This window comes from Neomonachus schauinslandi, chromosome 7 (assembly GCF_002201575.2).
Source record: "Neomonachus schauinslandi chromosome 7, ASM220157v2, whole genome shotgun sequence".
NCBI classification, from domain to species: Eukaryota; Metazoa; Chordata; class Mammalia; order Carnivora; family Phocidae; genus Neomonachus; species Neomonachus schauinslandi.
In genome coordinates this window covers 123,958,335-123,980,282 of record NC_058409.1, presented here as the reverse complement: position 1 = coordinate 123,980,282, position 21,948 = coordinate 123,958,335, and the positions used below count along the sequence as shown (strand labels likewise).

General features: G+C 44.5%; 2 protein-coding genes across 2 annotated transcripts in view; both read left to right on the top strand.

Moving 5' to 3' along the window:
* RAI14 (retinoic acid induced 14) overlaps nucleotides 1–7,087 on the top strand; it is a 138,227-nt gene extending 131,140 nt beyond the window's left edge. Inside the window, 3 exon segments of the mRNA XM_021700474.1 lie at nucleotides 1,016–1,165; nucleotides 4,494–4,559; nucleotides 5,160–7,087. Of these exon segments, the coding sequence (XP_021556149.1) occupies nucleotides 1,016–1,165; nucleotides 4,494–4,559; nucleotides 5,160–5,237 (294 nt within the window). The 3' untranslated portion in view covers nucleotides 5,238–7,087.
* A 7,601-nt stretch (nucleotides 7,088–14,688) lies between these two features.
* The window catches only part of TTC23L (tetratricopeptide repeat domain 23 like), a 50,576-nt gene continuing 43,316 nt past the window's right edge, over nucleotides 14,689–21,948 (top strand). The window contains exons 1-3 of the mRNA XM_044916681.1: nucleotides 14,689–14,756; nucleotides 19,008–19,191; nucleotides 20,883–21,006. Of these exons, the coding sequence (XP_044772616.1) occupies nucleotides 14,689–14,756; nucleotides 19,008–19,191; nucleotides 20,883–21,006 (376 nt within the window). The remainder of the gene's footprint in view (nucleotides 14,757–19,007; nucleotides 19,192–20,882; nucleotides 21,007–21,948) is intronic.

The following is a 21,948-nucleotide window of genomic DNA, read 5'->3' as shown; positions in this document are numbered from 1 at the left end:
CCCACTGATTGTCTATCAGTCCCCTTATATTAAAGCATTTTCACATGTGCACATATTTTCCCTTTTAAAATGATTTTACAGAAGCTCTGCCAAGTGGCAGGGATCAGAAGTGAACCCACAAACTGAAAGGCATTTGTGACCCATCTTGAACTTCAACTCTTATGGAATCCAGAAAGATTCTTCCATCATATGGAAACCTAAATATTCCCAGACTTAATCCTGCTTCCCTAAGCTCCAGGAGCTTTCCCCTGAGTCCGTGGAAGAACCACCCTCCCTGGCCCTCATTGGCAAAGGTGGATAGGAGGGGAAGGCAGGGGTTGGGGGGAGCAGGTGAGTAGAGAGGGGCTGGGTATGGCTTGGAGGAAGGAGGAAAACAAAGGGGGCAACTCGGAGAATAGTGCCGAGCCTGAATCGGCTCTGCATCCCCAGTCCTCTGGGTCAGGTGTTCCGAAGGGCGCTGGTCAGAGCACTGTTGATCATTTATTCCTTTAATATAATGAAGATTTCAAAAAGAGCTTCCAAAGCCAAGGGGGCAGGGATTCGGAAGGCAGAGGCTGGGTTGCGGGGAGTTGTGTTTACTTTAAAGCAAGATGTCCAGAGAAATCGGGGTTCCTAGAACTTCTTCCAGACTGCCTGTGTCAGCGCTATTGAAGAGGGCATAGCTGTCTCCAAATAAAGCCTAAAATCCTGGTTCTGATTTATTTTTTCAACAACCCCCCCTTTCAGAGTGAAAAAGGATATCAGTGCCATAGCGTTTGTTACCCTCATGCCTCAAAGCACAAGATTTAATCCGGGGACCTTATTTGAATATAATGGCTTTAGAGGGCCATGTGGGCTTGCTGATTTTGTTACCTATTTCATTTTATGGGCTTTCTTTAAAAAATAAAAAAAGAAATTGTTCCAAAGTCTCGAGTCCCAGAGGCCAACGAGGGGCTCTGTTCAAGGCTTGGAACGCTCTGGAATTTTGCTTCTGCAGGCCCTTTCTTGCCTGCTGATAGTTTTCCTTTCTCGCCAGATCAATGAGATGTCGAAGGAAGTCACCAAGTTGAAGGAGGCCCTAAACAGCCTCTCACAGCTCTCGTACTCCGCGAGCTCATCCAAGAGGCAGAGTCAGCAGCTGGAAGCGCTGCAGCAGCAGGTCAAACAGCTCCAGAACCAGCTGGCTGTGAGTGGGCTTCTCTCCCTGCCTGCTGGGGGGTGGGCCGGGCAGATTACGCACCAGCTCAGCTGGAGATGGGGGGGGGTGCAGGTTGGGGTGAGAAGAGTCCCAACCTATGGGAGTGGGGCTCCGCAGAGCAACTGACTGAAGACTTCCAGGGTGAGGGCGGGAGAAGGGCGTGGTGGCATCCCCGGGCGTCGCCTGCATCGAGATGGGTCACCCGGACCTCTGAGAAGGGAGGAATTGGCAGGACAGTGGCGCAGGCTTCGTGGTTACGCATCCACTAACTGTTCACCCCCTCTCCGTCTTTCTCCCACGGTCATTACTGTCTCTGGCAGTGGCAAGAACTTTTTCTTATTAGGGCCCAGGATCTCTGATAGGTGTGTATCTGTGCATCTGAAGCTGCTTCTTGGCTCCTCTCCTTATTTGACCTGGGAAAGTCCTCTCGTATCTGTATTTATTTCCTATGGCTATTGTAACAGACCAACACAGACTTGGTTTTAAAAAAAAATCTGTGCTCTTAAAATTCTGGAGATCGAGGCGCCTGGGTGGCTCAGTTAAGTGTCTGGCTCTTAGTTTTTGGCTCAGGTAGTAATCTCAGGATCCTGGGATGGAACTGCATGGGGCTCTGTGCTCAGCGCAGAGTCCACTTGTCCTTCTCCCCTCCCCCTCTGCTCTTTCCCCTCCCCCGCATCGCACTCGCTCACACTCTCGCTTTCTCTCAAATAAATGAATAAAAATCTTTAAGAAAACACTCTGGAGATGTTAAGTGTGAAATCAGTTTCACTAAAGGCAAGGTATCAGCAAGGCTGGTTCCTTCTAGAGGCTCTAGGGGAGAATCCACTTCCTTGCCTTCGCTAGCTTTTAGAGGCCACCCAACTTCCTTGGCTCATGGGTCCTACCTCCAGCTTCAAAGCCTGTCACTCCACCCCTGGCTCTGCCCTCCCATCTCCTCCTCCTCTTGCTTCTCTCTTATAAGGACCCTTGTGATTACGTTTAAGGGATACCCAGATAGTCAGAATAAACTTTTCCTCCATCTCAAGATCCTTAACTTAATCACAACTACAAGGTCCCTGTCACCATATAGGTAACATTCCACAGGTTGTGGGGATTGGAGCGCGGACATCTTTGGAGGGTCATCATTTCACCTCCCACAACATTTGTGAAAGTTTTAGTTGACACGGGGATGTTACATTTTCCACGTGAAGCCAAGGGTTAGTCTGTCCTGGACTATCTCTAGTTCCCATTGACAAACAGGACCTAGATTGTAAGATTTCTTCAGTATAGACTTGATACTGGTGAATTCAGGTTTCTGCAGTCCTTACGCTGGCTGGCCACAGAGTACAAAACTAGCTTTTTTTGTGTTATCAGCTCTAGCAGTGAAGGACTGATCAGGGGAGGAGAAGAAGCTCCCTGTTGTGTTGTGCAGGTCATTTTTCTGATGAAGCGGTTATCACACACTTACAGATAAAATGCTGGTGGTTCACACAATCATTTTTACAATTTTCAACACATTTAATGAATATTCTACAAGGCGCTAATGATCTAAGAGTGAGTAAGACACAGTCCCCACCTTCACCGAACTTATACTCAATGACTTTCCATATTTTCAGTGTGGTCAGCCTCCATTGGTAGAGAGTTGTCCAACATGTTCCAGGCATACAGAGGAAATGTCTCGAAAGGCTTTCCTACAGGAGGTGATGCTTGTGCTGAGTCTTGAAGGGATAGGTCGGAGGCAGCAAGGACTGGGATGTGACATTTAGATGGCCCTTGGCAGCCTCGGCAAAGACAGACCCAGTGGAGTGGTGGGATGGAATCCGGACTGCAGTGGGCTGTCCTAGAGAAGTGACCAAGGAGCCAGTGTCTGATGGGTTGAAGAACCACAGCAGGAGGCAGGGGAAGCCTAAAGTAGATTTTCTGGAAAGAGAGGAGCTGGTGACCAGAGGGTGAGGTGCTTTCTTTTGAGATTTCAGAGGTAATGACAGAGGCAGGTGAGAGTGTATGGCTGGAAGGAGGAGGAGCAAGTCATTGAGGTGGACATTGGGGAAACTGAGACCGAGGTGTTCGTGGCTCATGCATGTGGGTATCGCCGTCATCCAAATGATGACAGATACAGGGATGGAAAGGAGGACAATGACCAGAAGGTGAAGTTTTAAATAATTGAATGGAGGTATCCAAAAGGTGAGAGGAAGCAACACAGAGGGAGGTCCTAAGCCCACCTTCTAATGGTGTGACCTTCAAAGGACTGAGGTTTCAAGGTTGTCCTTGGATAGGAAGGACATGTCATGTTCTGACACTCATAGGAAGGAGGTGAGAAGGGTATTGATGGACTTTTGTAGACTTTGGAAGTGATCTATATATGATAGTCTCAATTTTTATCATGAAATAGGAGGAAAACCATCTCCTTAGAAAAGTTCAGAGCTGAGTGAAGATTCTTGAAATAGTTACTGAGAGGAACTGGAATAATAACTCAACAAGGAGAAACAAGCATGAACAGCTGTACTGAGGAACCAGTTGAGATTGGTGCCACCACCCTGTTCGTCTCCTGGGTACTCTGACAGCTGAATAATTGAGCTCCCTGGGGATTCTATGACTGGCCAAATAGTGAGAAACCAATAGCTCCTTTTATTTTTTATTTTTTTTAAAGATTTTATTTATTTATTTGACAGAGAGACACACAGAAAGAGGGAACACAAGTAGGGGGAGTGGGAGAGGGAGAAGCAGGCTCCCCGCGGAGCCTGGGATCATGACCTGAGCCGAAGGCAGACGCTTAACGACTGAGCCACCCAGGCACCCCAAATAGCTCCTTTTAAAAGAATAGATTTTTTAAAATTAAATTAATATTTGGTTATTGTAGAGAAATTGGAAAATACAGAAGACTCTGGAAAAGTTTCTGTAAATAAAAATAGTCCATCATCCAACCACTCAGAGATGGTCACTTTTAGCATTTGGTATGTTTCTTTGCACCATTTATTTTGTGAGAATGTGTCTGTGTATTTGCATAAGTAGGTATACAAACATTTTTTGCAACAAAGGTGGGATTATATAATAACTACTTTTTCATGAATTTTCTCTTAGAGTTGACATACCAAAAATATGAAATCGGTAAATTTTTTCCCCTAAGAATATCGACAAATGTTTCCCTACAAATAGTGACAAGTGTTCAGAAATATACAACCCAGTGAGCCCACACCAATTTTAAAAGCCTCATATGCTAGCATTTGCTGGAGGAAATCACTTGGGTAGCATTTGGCCACAGCTTTCTTATAGTTTTTTGGTTTTGTTCTTTAAAGGTTTCCTAAGCTCTTAACAATGTCAAGTCATCTCTTTCCAGGAATGCAAGAAACAACACCAGGAGGTCATATCTGTTTACAGAATGCATCTTCTGTACGCCGTGCAGGTATGCTAACAGCCTGTGAAGTGTCTGGGCATCCTAAAGAAATACCACAGCAGATGTCACCCAAACTCCCATCGTTGAACTAGTAGAACAAATGAAAATTCAAGGAGAATCTTTTACATTGAGAAGCTTTAAAATGCTTATTGCTTTGCTGTGGATTTTGTCAGGAGCCCTACACCATTGATGGAGAGCCGCCTCATCATTTGTTGAGAAACGAAGGAGGATGTGGCTTCCACCCCCACCAGGAGGAGGAGCCTAGGCTTTATTTTCAGGCGTGCCCATATTCTTAGAGCAGTCAGCACGGTCTCACCGCATGACTCTTGGTGGCTTGGCTAGCAGGGCTCACATTTGCAACTGAGACCCAGAAACCCTTTGCCTGGCGGCTCTGGTAGACCCAGCCTCATCATCCTCCAGAGGGAAAAGAGCAGGGCCCTCTCTCTCAGTCCCTCATAGAAATGTGGGGATCGATAGGGCTAACATTCCTTTGGAAGATCTGGGGGCAAAGCCAAGGGCTTCATCTCAGCCAGCCATCACATTCCCTAGGGGTCAGACTGCCAGGACTCAACTTGGGTTCTAATGATTGTCTTTGTTTGAATTTCCTAGGGCCAGATGGACGAAGATGTCCAGAAAGTACTGAAGCAGATCCTTACCATGTGTAAAAACCAGTCCCAGAAGAAGTAAAATGGATTCCTTGGCAGGACACTGCCCCCTTGTTGTCCATCTTTGCATTAGATCTGGAGTTGTTGGCAGCCACTGCCATTGTGTTCACTCGTGGTCTGCGCCGTGGCCTCGCAGAGCTTTTTCCCTGTCCAAAGGCAGCTTTCTGAGGACCGGGCCCTGGGGGAGACTGTCCTCAGAACTGCTTAGAGACCTCAGCAGCCAAGGTGACACACCGTGTTACCCCTTCAGACTCCGGAGCTGGGGTCAGCCACACCCGGGGGTGTGGTCCTGGTGCTGGCAGCGGGCACCCTCCTCCGTGGCTGACCGGCTGAGGGGCTTCGTGGTCCCAGAGGGATATGCTGAGACCTGCGCTCCATGTGGCTTTCGTTCCCACACTCAGGCCGTGCCATTCAGCACCGGAGGGCTCTTTTTGCCTTTGGTTTCCAATCCTAAAACACGATTCAACTTTTGGCCAAATTAGTCTGGCACTAGTTATGTGGTGCACGCTGAAGAGCCTTTATTGTGATATCCTGTGGATTTTAAAAACTCTCATTCCATCATTTCCCCCCATCTGCCTTAGATAGCTCATCACTCTGCTCGCTCCTTGGTCCCATGGTGTGATGAGACTATTCACTAAAATCCGAAGTTGAAAAACAAAAGCAAATTGTCCTTAGAAGTTCTTTTTAAAGCAAACTGTTGACATAGTGCAGATTTTCTATGCAAACTGGCCTCCTGCTGTTATCCGTGAAGCTCAGGAATCCAGACTTTTGTGTTCAACGAGGGACAGTAAACTGCGTGTTTACAGCCAAAAGAAATGCCTCATGGTTCTTAACCTCAATTTTTTTAAAAGTGTTTTTTTTTCTCTACAATATTTTTATTGGCTCTTAAAGATGTTTTCGTAGCTAAACCCCTAAATAAGTGAAATCTACATTAGACTCTATTAACAAAGTATTTTTAGGTAACCGTGCTTGCGACTTTTTTTTAAAGCCTAACTTTTTCTTCAGAGTTTTCCACTATAGCCAAGGGTAGTTATGTATTTATTCCTTTTCCAAACTCAACATGAGCTCCCGCCGGTATCCCTAGACGTTCTGCCATTGTGTCCTTAGAACTGTAGCACATTTCTGAATACGGTAAATCCTCCTGTTACCCACTGGGTATTTTTGAATGCCCCAGCGCTACCAGCGCCTGTAAAAAGGATGTCTGGAAGGACTGTTAGTACCGATCACTTTTCCAATGTTGGAACTAAAAATCCCGATATGGTACACATGATGGTGCATGGCAAAGGTCATGGGGGAAAGTATTTCTGTTCACTTTACTTTCAGGTTAAAAGTGTTTTTGAACTTGATCGCAGCTTCCTTATGGCATTGTTCTTAAGGAGGAATGTCAGCTGAGCATGGACCTCTCCGAGGTATATAACGGAAAGGGCCGAGGCCTGCCCTGACAGGGCCCACGTGCCTTTGGGCTGCCTGGGCACACAGGGTGCTAGGCTGTTTCGGAGGATGTGTTCATCTCTATTGGATGAGGACCAAGGACAGCAAAGCAAAAACAGCTTTCAAGCTTGGTGTTACTTTCCTTAAGTTGTGTATAGTTCAGCAGTTTCGAAAATGCTCCAAAGAAATGTGAAAGGACTTTTTGTCACAGCCCTTAATACAAGCAAACCCCTCCTCCTGCCCCCACACAGAAATGCTGCAGAGTATAAAACTTGAGACATTTTGTAGGACGCCTGACAAAGTGTAGCCTTTTATCTTGTTTCAGGATGCATATTTATTTTAAGTACTCTGGTTAAATATTGAAAAGTTATATGCTGTAGTTTAGCATTTTTGCCTTTGTAATTTACGGAAGGTATTGCAGAAAATAAACTTTTGTTTCATTTTGCATCTCTGTTGTTGATTCTTGGTGCATTCGTAAGCATATGTGTGTGGCTTTCCAAGAGCAAGTCAATAGCGCCGGGGTGTGATGGTGTTTTTCGCCCAAGTCACACACAGTGGCAGGCAGTGGTCCACAGTCTCTCACTCTCTGTCACCTCCTTGCCATCTCGTAGCATCTTTAATCTCAGACTTTGACTCCCCCTTCCACTTTAGATGACCCCTGTGATTACATGGCGCCCACCCAGATAACCTAGGAGAACCCTTATTTAAGGTCAGCTGATTAGCACCTCAGCCCCAAGCATCAGCCCCTAGTGGGCAGCTGTACCCTGGCTCTTCAATTCAAAACTGCCCCTTGGTTGTCTGTAGTCTTTGTAACCATTTGAAAGCTTCCATTAGATAGTTTTTTCTCTTCTTTTCTTTTTTGAAAAGGTAATACATGCACATGCTAAAAAAAAAAGGTCAAATACCTTCTATCAACTATCACATTACAAGAATAATTCATTCCTAAAAAACTCTTTAGGGTGAATTCTCACAGGTTGAATCATAATTAAAACACCAAACGACGGGGCGCCTGGGTGGCTCGGTCAGTTGCGCATCCGACTCTTGGTTTTGGCTCAGGTCATGATCTCATGGGTTGTGGAATGGAGCCCTGCATCAGGCTCCTTGCTCAGCGGGGAGTCTGCTCGAGATTTTTTTCCCCTCTGTCCCTCCCCGCCTCTAAAAATGAATAAATAAATCTTAAAAAAAAAAACCCAAACGACAATGAAATGGGTGCAATTATTTAAGTAGCTAATATTCTTCATCATAATACAATGGGCCATCTCCCTTCACTCACAACACGGTTCTCCCATGTCGGCTTCAGCTCATCACTACACACCGTGCATGCTTAATTGGATCTTTAATGCCCCCTCACCCTGAAAACAAAAGATAAATCAATGAAAAGAATGCAAATGGCATATGAAGTTATTAACTATTTTAAGTTATCAAGTGCATGCACCCTGTGAGGAGAACTTACTTCAACGGAGGCCAACCGTTCAACTCAGAAGATGATTTCTTGGAGGAACACCACACTCAGCTGGGCATTTAACCGAGCTACATCCAAACCAGTCTTGGGTGGAAAGAAATGCTTCAGGCTGAAGCTGGGGTATGAAAAGAAACTCCCAAGACTTGATGACTAGGTATCAACTGAAATAAACTGAAAATAAATCTCTCTCCTCCCAGTCCTTAGTTTACCTCTCCAGAGGCAACAGCCATTCAGTTTCTTGGATGACCTGAGACATTCTATGTCTATGTACCTGTAGGCATGTATTTAGCTTTCCCCTTTAAATATAGAAGCGTACTTTATACACTCTTCTGGATCATACTTTTAAAGATACTTAAGGGGTACCTGGCTGGCTCAGTTGGTAGAGCATGCGACTCTTGGGGTGGTGAGTTCAAGTCCCATGTTGGGGGGGAGAGCTTACGTAAAAAAAAAAAAAATACTTAAAATATCTTGGAGAGATTGTTCTCTGTTGGCACACACATCTAATTCTTTTTAACTGTTGCATGGTATTTCGTAGTACAGTTGTGCTGTATTTTTAGTTCCTTATTGATGCTTCCGGTCTTTTACAGCCCTAAAAATGATGGGATGACTGTCCTTTGTATAAACGTCTCTATGTACACATGTGAAGACTACTTGAATAATTTTCAAACTGCCCATTTTCGCAATAACGTCCATCATGTGCTACAAGAATGCAGAGAAAAAAAAGAGTAGAATAGTGCCTGCGTCATCATATTGTGTGAGAAAGAATGGCCTTTTTCTTCACATTGGTTGAATAAGACTCCTCAATTTGTTTCCCTTACATAAACTTGAAGACAGACTGCAAAGCCTTTAATAATTAAACCCACCCATCTTCAGATAAACACATGACATGCTGTGTGGGGGAAATGCTCCCAGAACGTGTCAAAGCACAACCTTGTGCAACGTGGCATAACTGGAATGCGAGGTGCTGACAGCAGCAGAAACACTCTCCAGCAAAGACGGGGGTGCTGCTTCGTGAGCAAAGTAAAAAGGCTGACTGAAGGCAAAGAGGGGGCTGGGCAAAGCAACAGACCAAGGCACTGAGTAGCAATTTCTGCTCCGCTCAGGGCCAAGAACTCAAGCATGAGAGTTGCATATTTGTGAAAAAATCGAAGGACAAGAGCTCAACTATGATGGCTGTGTTAAGGAGGCCATTGGAGCCCATGGGTTGAGAGAGCAATCGTTGGGGGTTCCAGCAGATGGAAAGCCTCCTCGGAAGAGTAAGTCCCCAAGAGAAAGGTGAGTGCAAGGGAAGACACTCCCACACGTTCATTATAAACCAAGCCCCCAAATGGGAAGAAACAGTATATATTCAAGTACTGTGACTGGATGTACCGGATTACAAATGGGAGATGTGTAGGGGAGAGAAAGGAGCAAGACACTGCCAAATAATGTAAGCTTTTGAACAGGAGAAGGATAGGTAGTAAGGGTTCCCTATGTCACTTCTGGATGTTTTTAAAACCTAAGCAGATTAAGTCAGGTTAAATACACTGAGAGGCAGTGTTAACAGTGTATTTATCTGTTAAAGCAGGAGTCAAGAGTCAAAGATTTAAAGATGCTGCACTGCTGGATCCGAAGATGGAAAATGAGGCCACAAAGCAAGGAACGCAGGTGGTCTCAAAGCTGGAAAAGGCAAGAGAACAAAATTCTCCCCAAGGGCCTCTAGAAAGAATCGGCCTTGCCCACACCTTGTCTCTAGCCCAGGGACAGCCACTGCAGACTTCTGACCTCCAGACCTAGGACATAATAAACTTGTGTTGTTTTAAGCCATGAAGTTTGTGGTCATTTGTTACAGCAGCAATAGGAAACTGATACACATACTAAGGGGCCAGAATCTCTGCTACTGGAGAGTTCCTGAAGATGATTCCAAGTTTCTTAAGTGTTATTGGACATTGATAATAAGCCAGATACTGTGTTGAACGCTAAAGGCTTGATGGTGAATCATAACAGCTCTCGCCCACAAGGAGTTCACAGCTGATCAGATAGGGCCTGCCACCTAGTAGGTGTTCAGTACTCATGGGTGGGTGGGTGGATATTTAGATGAATGGATGGCCTAGAGCGCCCTGTGTGCTTTGCTCCTTTGCTGACCCATTCTTCTGTCTCATTCTTAATTGCCCTTTTGTTCTTCCTTGAACCCACTGAACTTGCTCCCATCTCAGGGCTTTTGTACTTGCTGTTATGTTAGAATGTTCTTTAATTTGATGTTTGTATATTTGCTCCCTCATTTCCTCTGCTCAGTGCCACCTTGTCAGAGAGGCCCTCCTTAACTACACTAGATAAGTGACGTCCACATCACTTTCTAGATCCTTTATCTGGCTTTTTCTCCAGATAATTTGTTGCTTCCATGGAAGATGGTTCACCCAGCTGAGGGAGGGAGGGAGTCCTAAAATCCAGCCCACCCTCTGTTCCCCTTAGCAGGGGCCTGAGTCTGACTGAAGGAAGAGGCTTTCCCCCCCCCCCCCAATTTACACAAAGTTGTTGCTTACTCCCCTGGCCCTGTGCCTTTTTCTAACTTGCAGAGACATCAGACTATTTACTAGTAACCCTGCTTTTCTTCACCTAGTAGAATAGAAGCTCCAGAAGAGCAAAATCTTTGTCTGTTTGTTCACTGTTGCTTCCCTAATGCTTAGAACAGTATTGGGCACATAGCACATATTCTTCAATATGCATTTTTTTTTTTCTGGGGGGATGGACAGATGCATGGAGAGTGTGAGAAACTCACAAAGTGCCAATATAATTGTGAGCGTCAAGATGAGACTGTGGATGGGATAGTATGGGAGCTCAGAAGTAAGGTATCTAACCTTGTCTTAAGAGGAGAGAAAATGTGTTTTAAGAAATTACACAGTCCAAAGGAAAGTTTATTTGATTTCCTTGTCCTTAAGTTTCACAGTTCTTGCGGTTAAAATAATTCATTTATTTGGGGATGGAAGAATCTAGAAGTACCCTGTACACATGCTTCCTTTAGGTGATTCTGCAATAGCAGTGCTTGCCTCTTCTACCTCAGGATCAAGGGAGGGACTGTGTGAGTGAACACACACTATAAAAGCAAGATTACTAGCATCCCATTCCAGAGTTATTGAACAAACCTAAAGCACATTTACCTGTAACTAAGGTTTATGTTTGGGGACAGGGTGAATATGGCAAGGCAAGGGAAAAAAAACAGCACACAGGTTTGGAACTCTGAGAGTTCAACATTTTTTTAATTTGACTTCTAATTTTACAGGTGAATTGTTTCTGGTCAAAGCTAATTATTATTATTATTTAAAGCTTTTATTTATTTATTTGAGAGATAGGGAGTGAGAGAGAGAGAGAGCATGAGAGGGAGGAGGGTCTGAGGGAGAAGCAGACTCCCTGCTGAGCAGGGAGCCTGACGTGGGGCTCGATCCCAGGACTCTGGGATCATGACCTGAGTTGAAGGCAGACGCCTAACTGACTGAGCCACCCAGGTGCCCCAAGGTCAAAGCTAATTAAATGGAGGTGGAACCAGACTGTCATTTTTAGAATGGGAATTCAGTGCCTGTTCTGGTACCTCACTTCACAATGATGGGCAGAAGCTGGTGTTCAGGAACCAGAAGTTACATTTCATATACTTAGAAACAACCTCCCAGCCAATTCCTAAAATGAAAACATTAAAACTTTTCAATTTGATGAAGACCAACTTAACAAGGGTAAGGGGAATCAGTGTTAGAGAACAGGAAACCAGTTCTTCCTTTTGACCCCCATATGTATTAAGTATTGTTCATAGAGTCACAAAAACCTGCGGTTTGCCACCACAGAATCCTGGGAATTGGGAGGGGTTGTAGAAAGCAAGTGGTAACAAATACTCTCATTGTATGAGCAAGAAAAGTGAGACTCCACACAGAGTCAAAACCAGAACCCTGAAATCTTGAAGCGGAGTTCATTGCTCTCATCCTTGTTCCAGGTTGGGAGTTCTCTTAGGGAACAGAATAAAGGGGGTGGGATCCTCCTAAAATTTTGGCGCAGGATCTTGAGGGTACAGATTTAAACCTTAAGTTAAAATGCGGTTCAGGTTTCACTTAAGAGAAGCAAACTCATTTAAATAGCTCCTCCAGCCTAACTGCAGAAAGTCTATCTTGGCATTCTTGGATCAATAGCAAACTTCAACCTGGAACTGGAAAGAACAAACACCAAATGTAAACACCACCTTTCAAGTTCTTGGTAAATATTTTCCTTCTCTCTCTACAGAACCTGCTTTTTTTCCCCCTTTTTTTAAAAAAACGAGGACATACCATCTTCAACTTGACTTGTCATAGGCCCCTTGTTCACCGTAGGGTTTGTGATAACACCCTTCCGCACAAGGCTGCGGAGCTGGTGCTGTTGGTTTGCGTACTGACCCCAACTGCCCTGCACCTGTCAGATCTGAATTATTGTTATCATTGTGAATCTCAGGCTCCTGAAGAGGAATGGTATAAGAATACATGCTGCATGGGGCGCCTGGGTGGCTCAGTTGGTTAAGCGACTGCCTTCGGCTCAGGTCATGATCCTGGAGTCCCTGGATCGAGTGCCGCATCGGGCTCCCTGCTCAGCGGGGAGTCTGCTTCTCCCTCTGACCCTCTTCCCTCTCATGCTCTCTTTCATTCTCTCAAATAAATAAAATCTTAAAAAAAAAAAAAAGAATACATGCTGCATAAATTAGGGCTATGTGGTGTTTGCCAAATGTGCCCCACCCCTCGAAAATATTGTTGGAACTGCTAATCAGTAGTAGAACTAGTGGTTCATTCCTTAAAGTACTCATTTCGGGCACTCCGCTTTCCTGATCAAGCATAGCTCAAATCTTACCGGGAGAGGAAATACAGACGGTGCTGACACCATCAACAGTTACATCTGAGCCTTTCCTCTCCAGTCCGGAGAGCCAGAACACCGGGGGGGCTTCGGGGGTGCAGAGTGCGCGGAGGCGCCCATTCAGTCCGGTACGCCGCAGTTTTAAGTAGGTGGGGTCCTGGAGCCCGGCGCCCTCTTCCATCCTGCGATGGGATTTCTCTCCTCTTCCGGCATCTTCATGCCTGAGAGCTAAAGTCCTTTCAGAAAAACAACAGGTGACGATGCAACCGCAGGAGAGGGAAGTTTGGGGACGAGCCCGAGGCTGAGCGAGTCACGCCCGCGGAGACCGGAAAGCCCAAGGGTGCTGCAGAAGCGCCCGGGAGTGGCCCGGGGATTTTTCCGGGGCCGGAAGTGCCCCGCGTCGCCATGGCTACAGGCGCCGAAGCTCCCGGCTCAGTCCGCGGCGTTCCGTTCCCATGGCAATCCCATTGTCTCTCGAGCCGGAACCCGGGCTGCCCGCGCGCCAGGCGGACCGCGCAGAGAGCCTCGCTTCCGCCAGGCACCTGTGCGGCGCCCTGAACGAAGTCCGCCGAGGCCGGGACGCTGACGCCGCCCGAGGAAGCCGAGCTCTCCTGCTGAGGGAGCCAGGAAGGCTAGTTCCGGGGCGTGGCTTCTCTGCCCTCGGCCAGGTGGGCGGCCCAACCCCTACCTTACTGCTCCCCGCCTGTGGTTTTCGAGTTGGAGCCTCTGTGGCACCACCCGCAAGAAAGAAGCCTCGGGATGCTCACCTGGGGCTCAGGATGTGGCTCAGGGTTTACGAAGTTGCGGTGAAGGGAAGAGGGAAGCGCTTTGCATTTGAGAGAGGGGCCAAAGTTTGGTATTCTAATTTATTCAGGACCGTATAGCACCTCATAGAACAGAATTTAGGAGGTTGGGAATTCAAAACTCCTCGCCCTGGCCATAGTTTTGAAAGTAGAGATTAGAAAGAAATTAATCTCCTTCTGGTGTTTGGACCGTGGATGTTCTGGAGCCTGTGTCAGAGAGAGCTACTCAGGGCTCAGATGGGAAGGAGTGACATTCTGCAGGGTGAAATGAGGAGCGACTTGGTGGGTGTTAATGTTCAGTGCATAACTGTGCATTCGATTTAGATTTGATTTAAAGGGAGAGCCATGAGAATTGAATTTCACAAATAATTACAAATCAGATGTTTGTCATGAGGTTTCAGTCATTTCCCCCCTCAGCTAAGGACAATACCCAAACAGACGCTTGTGTGTTCCTTAACTAGTACCTCCTATTAAATAGTGCATTGGCCGGAGGGACAAAGAGAAGAATTAACCAATACGGTGGCTATACTTCATTTAATGCTTAGAACTGGTTGCTTGGTTGGATCCATCTGGCAAAAACAATATCTGACTTGAGTAGGAGAACATAGTTTTGATGATTCGGGAGCTGTAAATATACTGGCTTTAAGGGGGTAAAAAAAAAAAGTCAGGGATTTTGGAGGTACTCTGGAGTAGGAATTAGGGGAAAGAAATTTAATTCAGAGGTTTAATTTGGCAAATACCTTTAATTTCTGCCTTCTAGGTGTCTCTATACATGAGTGAGGATAGTCTATTTATGGATTTCAGATGGGTTATGTATTTGGGCAGTTTCAGTTTAATGTTAATAGCATCCAACAGAGGGAAAATAGAACAGACTTCTAAGCCTTTTTTTTTTTTTTTTCCCAAAGCCAACCTGACTTGTGATTCTTGGTAGGACGAAGATGCAAGCCAGCCCCATCTGCATTCCAACTGTCAGCAGTGACATCGACTGGGATTTCTGCTTCCACCTGTAAGTACCACAGAACCTTGACATCACACTCAGTCACTGGCCTGGAACACGGACCTCCCACTTAAGGCAAACCTGGGCTGCGGAGCTTTGTGTGCATATTATATAGAAGAGAAGGTTGAGCTTCTGTGGTGTGTTTTAATAACGATTCTGCTATACAGTCCATTTGTAATTGTGCAACCTGTGCGAGAAGGAACATAATTGTTTTTTCCTAACTGAAGGGAAGTTTTATTTATTTATTTTAAAGATTTTATTTATTTATTTATTTGACAGAGAGAGAGACAGCGAGAGAGGGAACACAAGCACGGGGAGGGGGAGAGGGAGAAGCAGGCTTCCCACTGAGCAGGGAGCCCGATGCAGGGCTCGATCCCAGGACCCTGGGATCATGACCTGAGCTGAAGGCAGACGCTTAACGACTGAGCCACCCAGGCGCCCCGGGAAATTTTATTTTTTATAGATAGGTTAATTATACCAAGATTGATAAAGTCATGGAGAATTAAATATAACATAGATAATGAGTAAATTAAAATTGTTTTATGAAATAAAGAGACAATAAGTAAAACTTTCACATCATAATAGCTAATACTTATTGAGCAAATACTTTGTGCCAGGCACTGTTCTAAGTACTCACATGAAGTCATCTATTGCCCCAACATCCCTGTACTGCTAGTACTATTATACTATTATAATTTTATAGCTAAGGAGCATGAATCAAAAAAAGCTTAAGTAATTGGCCCCAAATCCCACAGCTAGTGATTCAAACTGGGCGGCCGGATTGCAGAGTCAATTCTTTAACCATTTTTCTATACCAGGGTTTCCCAACCTTGGCACCGTTGACATTTTGGGTGGGCTAACTCTTTGTTGTAGAAGGCTGACCTATGCATTGTAGGATGTTTAGCAGCATTTCTGGTCTCCACCCAGTAGCTGCCATTAGCACCGTCCCAGTAATGACAACCCAAAATGTCTCCAGACATTGCCAGATGTCCCCTGGGGCCAATATCACCCTTGGTTGAGAACCATTGATCTATACCAATGCTATCAAACAGGAATATAATGCAGGTCACAAATGCCAGCCACATATGTAATTTAAAATTGTCCAGTAGCCATATTAAAAAATAAAAAAGAAATAGGTAAATTGAATTTTAATACTGTATTTATCTTAATATATCTGGAATATTTTAAAAAACAAGTAGTGAAATATTTTATATTTTTTCTTCATGCTAAGTCTTTGAAATTTAGTGTGTATTTTATACTTATAGCACATCTCAATTCAGATTAGCCACATTTCATGTGATTAATTTTAGTCGTTTTGTACCACCTCATAAAATATCCTGAGGTTAAGTGTTGTATAACGTTAAAAATTGAAGTTAAGATGTAGCGTTCACGGTAGAGTATCTTGGAAGTAATCAGATAATTCATATTTATTATTACTAGTCTGAATTCATATTTATTGATGGCAATATATAGAATAAGTTATAAACCTGGCAAGACAGACCTTTCATTCAACCTGCCTATTCTTTTTATTCTGACTGTTATTTTATCTTTCAAGAAATCTGACTAGTCAGTATTCTCCAGTCATCTTTCTAATCTTTCATGACAAGATGTTCAAAGCTAGTTTAGGTCTTTGCATTCTCAAGTCATTTGTCAAGACCTCAATGTTTCTCCTTGCTTTGAGGTCGCTGTTGTTGAAGCTTGCTGCTTTTGGTCTCAGCTTAATTTTATTGAAGGCTGAACTTAAAATATTTAGGGCTTATAATTTTTAAGATCCATAATTGGCAATCTCTTTGGTGATCCCAGTAGATTGAACTTCTGTTCCAGGTCTTTGAAATATGCAGCCTAAGCAAAATCTTCTATTGAGGGACTCAATTTTCTGTTAGTTTTCTTGACTTAGGATCTTTTGCCACAGATTCCCTCTACCTTCAGTATTTTTCAAGTGTCCTAAAGACTATGTTTTCTTTCAAGTGTCCTAGAGACTATGTTTTCTTTTTTTCACTCATTTGTGCATCATTTAACAAGCCATTATTTATCTTTACTGTAAGCCAGGTATCAGGGTTTCAGAAATAAATGAGATTTAGCCCTGGCCCTGGTGCAGTTTATTTGCTAGAAGGCAAAGACGACTCAGAAACAAAACAAAGGAATTTTGAAAACGTGACTATAATGTGATTTGCACTATAGTAGAAGTTTGGAGGAAATTTTTGCAAGTCCCTTGGAGGGTGTCTCTACTTGCTACTTTAGTATGGGACTCCAGCAGAAGTGACAACTCCAGCAGAGGTGACATCTGAGTTGGGTCTTGAAGGAGGAGCATTAACTCACCAGGCAGAGAGGAGGCAAGCTTAGCACCTACCTTCTGATCACCTTGCATCAGCCGTGTTCTCTGGCTTTTCCACTGAGTTTGCATGTCTTCTGAAAGCACACTTCTGTTTGTGGGCAGAAGGTGATTTTGCCAGGCCTGGGCCTGAAGAAATGTTGCTGTCCTGTCCCCGTGACCTGGTTTGCTCAGGTGCCTCTGGGTAGGTTATTTAGAACAGGAAGTCTGGATGGATGTTAACGTGTCATTTCTCAAACCTAGTGTAAAAGATTACACTTGACATTTGTTTTTCTTCTTCTTTTTCTTTTTTTTTTTTTTTTACAGTGAACACTTATTACTTATCTAATCAGTGGAAAAGGAAGATAAATTTTATTTATTTTATTTTATTTATTTATTTATTTTTTTTTTTTTTAAAAAGATTTTGTTTATTTATTTGACAGAGAAAGACACAGCGAGAGAGGGAACACAAACGGGGAGTGGGAGAGGGAGAAGCAGACTCCCCACCGAGCAGGGAGCCCGATGCGAGGCTCGATCCCAGGACCCTGGGATCATGACCTGAGCCGAAGGCAGACGCTTAACGACTGAGCCACCCAGGCGCCCCGGAATATCATTTCTTTTTCTTTTTTTTTTTTTTTTTTAAGATTTTATTTGACAGAGAGAGAGAGACACAGCGAGAGAGGGAACACAAACGGGGAGTGGGAGAGGGAGAAGCAGACTCCCCGCTGAGCAGGGAGCCCGATGCGGGACTCGATCCCGGGACTCCAGGATCATGACCTGAGCCGAAGGCAGTCGCTTAACCAACTGAGCCACCCAGGCGCCCGATAAATTTTATTTTTAAAACTATGTAGTGGTTGAACTTTTAAAAGTTGTACAACTTTTAAAATTGTATATACAAAGATGATTCCTTTGGGAGACTTGTTTATAATTAAACATTCTGTTCTGCTCTTAAGATTTCAGAATTATGTTTTTTCTGGATCACTTTGATTTTTCTGGCAATGTTAAGATGTGGTTATGTCTTTTTTTGTGTAAGATTACCTCCTTTGACTTTTATCCTTACCATTTCCAGTTACCCATTCATAATCATGTTCAGCATTGAAGTCAGAGATCTACATTGTGCATGTGAGACAGTAGAGGGGGCAGGAAGGAGGGGGGGCGTGAAGGGGTGGGAGGGAAAGAGGGGGCTGGGAGGGAGAGAGGAGGCAGGAGGGAGAGAAGCAAGTGGAGAGTGGGGAGATTTTCAATCCACTCGGCTTTTTATTCAACACATTTATTTCTAATACAACTGAGAAGGCCATTTTGCTTCTGAATCTGCTCTTGACTTTGTGGAGTTCCCTCCCCTCTCCTTATTGGGACCACACCCTCTTTAGTTAGTTGGCCAATACTTTTAAGAAATATGAAAGAGGACAGTGAAGTCTGGCCTCAAACTGTTAATTCCCTTCCCATTATTTCATTGTACCGATTTTCTTTCCTGGTTTGGATCAGAATTTTAGAATGAAAAAGATCTTTGAGATCTTCCAATTCAGCACTTCCGTTTTGGAGCTAATAAAATAATAATAGCTAATATTAAAATAGTACTTACTAAATAGCAGGCGTGATGCTAAGTGATTTATGAGTATTATCTGATTTAATCCAGTCACCTACTCTGATTGACCCCATTTTACAAAGAAACAAATTAAATAATAACTTGCTTAGGGTCATATGGTTAGTAAGTAGCAGAGCTGGGACTCTGAGGGAGGTGGGTGGTTTAACAATTCTGTTTCATTTGAATCACCACATTGCTGTCCTGATTCTGCGCTTCAAGGGGGACGCGAGCTTATCCCCAGACTTTATTCCTTCAAGTTTCTGATAGAGCGCATATCCCTACCCCCCATTTGTTCTTCAACTTTAACTGATTTGAGATACACAGAGGTCAAATCTGAATCCACGTCCCTCTCTGGTATCTACAGGTCTCAGCAAGCCAAGATCCCAGCATACCAGCGAAGAGAAGAATTGTGTTCCTCTAGTGGGTCTGGAGAGAGTGAAGAAGACACTACAGCCAAGGAGGAGAAGACCACAGTCTGCGTGTCTCTTCCTAAAGAGAAATTGGCCCAATCCCAGAAGAAAATAGCTCAGCTGATTAAGAAAAAAATGGTAAAACAAAAAGCCCACGAGGTTTTAGTTTCCCTTTAAAAATATGTCCACGATGACAGGAGCTCTGCCTTCAGTGGACATTGAAGCACTCAAAGTAGGGGAAGTTGTTATATTTCTTTATAAGCAGAAGAAAACAAGGCAGAGCATAGTGGGGTAGCCACCCTTCCTTCGGGTTCCACACCAGGGTCACTGTGCATTCTTCCGTGGAGGGTTTGTGCTCCTGGCTTTAAATTGAAAATGAATGTTTTGTTCTTTGTGTTTATGTTTGATTACCTTTAATTAAAAAAAAAATTTTTTTTAAATTTCTCCTGAAATGTTTCAGAATGAGATCCCTTGGGTAACAAGAAGGCCAGGATAGTGAGGCAGGAGGCTGAGAACAAGGGTAGCCAGGCTGAGGCCCAGGCTCAGATGCCAGTGGTTCAGTGGACTCATAAGCAAACTAAAGCACCAGAAAGGGGAGGTTGCAATAGAGGTCAGAGTCCAGAGGTGCATTTCTCAGAGCGAGAAAAGACTTGGTAACTAGGACCTCAGAGCAAGTGCTATTAATAGAATGTTCAAAATCCGGGAGCCTGAGATAGGATGACGGTGACCTTCATTATTAGAACACAGGCACCAGCATGTTCCTCGAGCATGATTTATCCACTGAGGAATTCATACACTGACTTCCTGGCCAGGGAAAAAAATGAGCTTAAAATGTCTAAAGGAAGGGTCTGTAGATGGCTTTAGGAAAGGCCAAGAGACACCTCACAGGCAGATGATAGAAGCTGATACCCCTACTTGGATAGATCTATAAATTTACCTCTGTAAATCATCCAGAGGACTTGCAGAGGACAGTCATCTTGGCCTGTACCCATTCATATTTCACAGCCCCGGGCTAGAACCTTCGCTTTTAGAAACAGACAGGTACCATCTGCCATAGAGTACAAGTGTGGGTTTTTAAGGCTTGCCAACTCCTTGGCCAGTTTGGATAATGACTAGAGTTGGAAGCGGAACCTATAGATGAAAAGAGACTCAGGAGACTGATCTCAACGTATGGACAGGCAGACTGTAAAAAAAAAAAATATATTAGATTTATGAGGTAATTATTAGATTTATGAGACTAGATATTTAATATTACAGAATTAATATTTTGGTGAGAGTGGTTTTCTGGTTCTATGTCTAAGTCTGTGTCTTTGGGAGATACTTATGAGATATGAAATGATTTAATATCTGATTTTTCTTCAAAATAATAGGGTGGGTGAATGAGGGGGATAGATATGAAACAAGATTGACCATGAGTAGATACCTCATGAAACTAAGTGAGCCCTCTCCATGCTATTTTTGTATATTGCTAAAGTTTTTCACAATAAAAGGTTAAAGGAAGTCACGCTGGCTATGATGTTGAGAGTAGACAGGGGCGGGGGGGCGGGGCAAGAGTGGGAGCAGTTAGAAGCGGCTCTTGTGGTCAGCTGGGTGAAAGGTGAGGGTGGTTTGAATCAGGTACTCATGGCAGAACTGAGGAACAGAGCTTAGTGTGAGGACTTAGGAATAAGGGACAGCCACCAGGCCTTGCTGGATTGGTCATGGGATGGGAAGGGGAGAGAAGAGAAAACGACCACAGGTGAATTCAGTCCTATATTCCTGTGAGAAGAGCCTGGGCTAGAGCTTTCCCTCCTTTCCAAAAAGCATAATGATGTCTTTGCTCTCTGCAGAATACCCAAGCAAACAAGGAGCTGATTCGCTGTGTCATCCTTTCTCGGATTATTTTTGGGGAAGAACACTGGAAATGTGCACAGGCTGCGGCCAGCCTGGCTTACGGCTACCTGACACTGAGAGGTACATGGATTCCCCCACTGGGTCTGGGTGGGCCAGCCTGTGAGAGCCAAACTAAGCCAACCTATAAGCACGGTGGGGGTGGGGATGACAGGCGGCGGGGGGAGGGCCCTTCCTGCCCCCAACTCACACCTCAGCAAGAGGCGGGAAAGTCCATGGATGAGGCAGGCAGTGTGGCAGGGATCTTAGAAATAAAGATAATGATGATAGCTAATTTGTTGAATGCTTAGCATGTACCAAGCTATCTCATTTAGTCCTCATAATATCCCTTGGAGGGAGATACTGTTATTGTCCATAGTTTACAGATGAGGGCGAGGAGATACAGTGGGCCAAGGACAATATGAGAAGTTCCAGCCACGGGTCCACAAGGGAAGGACGGGCAGGTATGTACACTCAGCATCAGGGTGAGTGTCCCAGTAATAGGACCTGAATTCTGTGTACAGAACTCAAGTTCCTGGAAGATCTGGCTGAGAAAAAGACCAAGCCCTCATCCTAGAGAAATGGTGCTTTCTGGAAGGTACTCTGTACAGAAGAACAAGATCGGGAGGCATCTGCTAACACTGAAGCCCAAGTGTAAGATCCATGAGGGCAGGAACTTGGCAGTAGAGGCTCAGTAAATATTTGTTCAGATGGACTGGGGCCAGAACATATCTCTGGAACCAAGGATAGGGTCAGCTCAGGGCTTTGTGCCTGTGACCAGCTGGGCTGTCCTACAGGAAGTACACACACTCCTGCCATGGATCTCTTTGTACACATTCACATGTGCTTTGTTTACATGCCTCTGTCTCTGAAACAGAAGCTCCCTGAGAGCAGGGACTAGGTCTCCCCTATAACCTAATACAGTCTCTAGGACACAGTATGGATTAGCAGATGTCGCTGCTTGATAGAACTGAGCCACTGGCCTAGGACTTCTTCAAGTACCCCATGGACCTGGGTCTTCAGGTA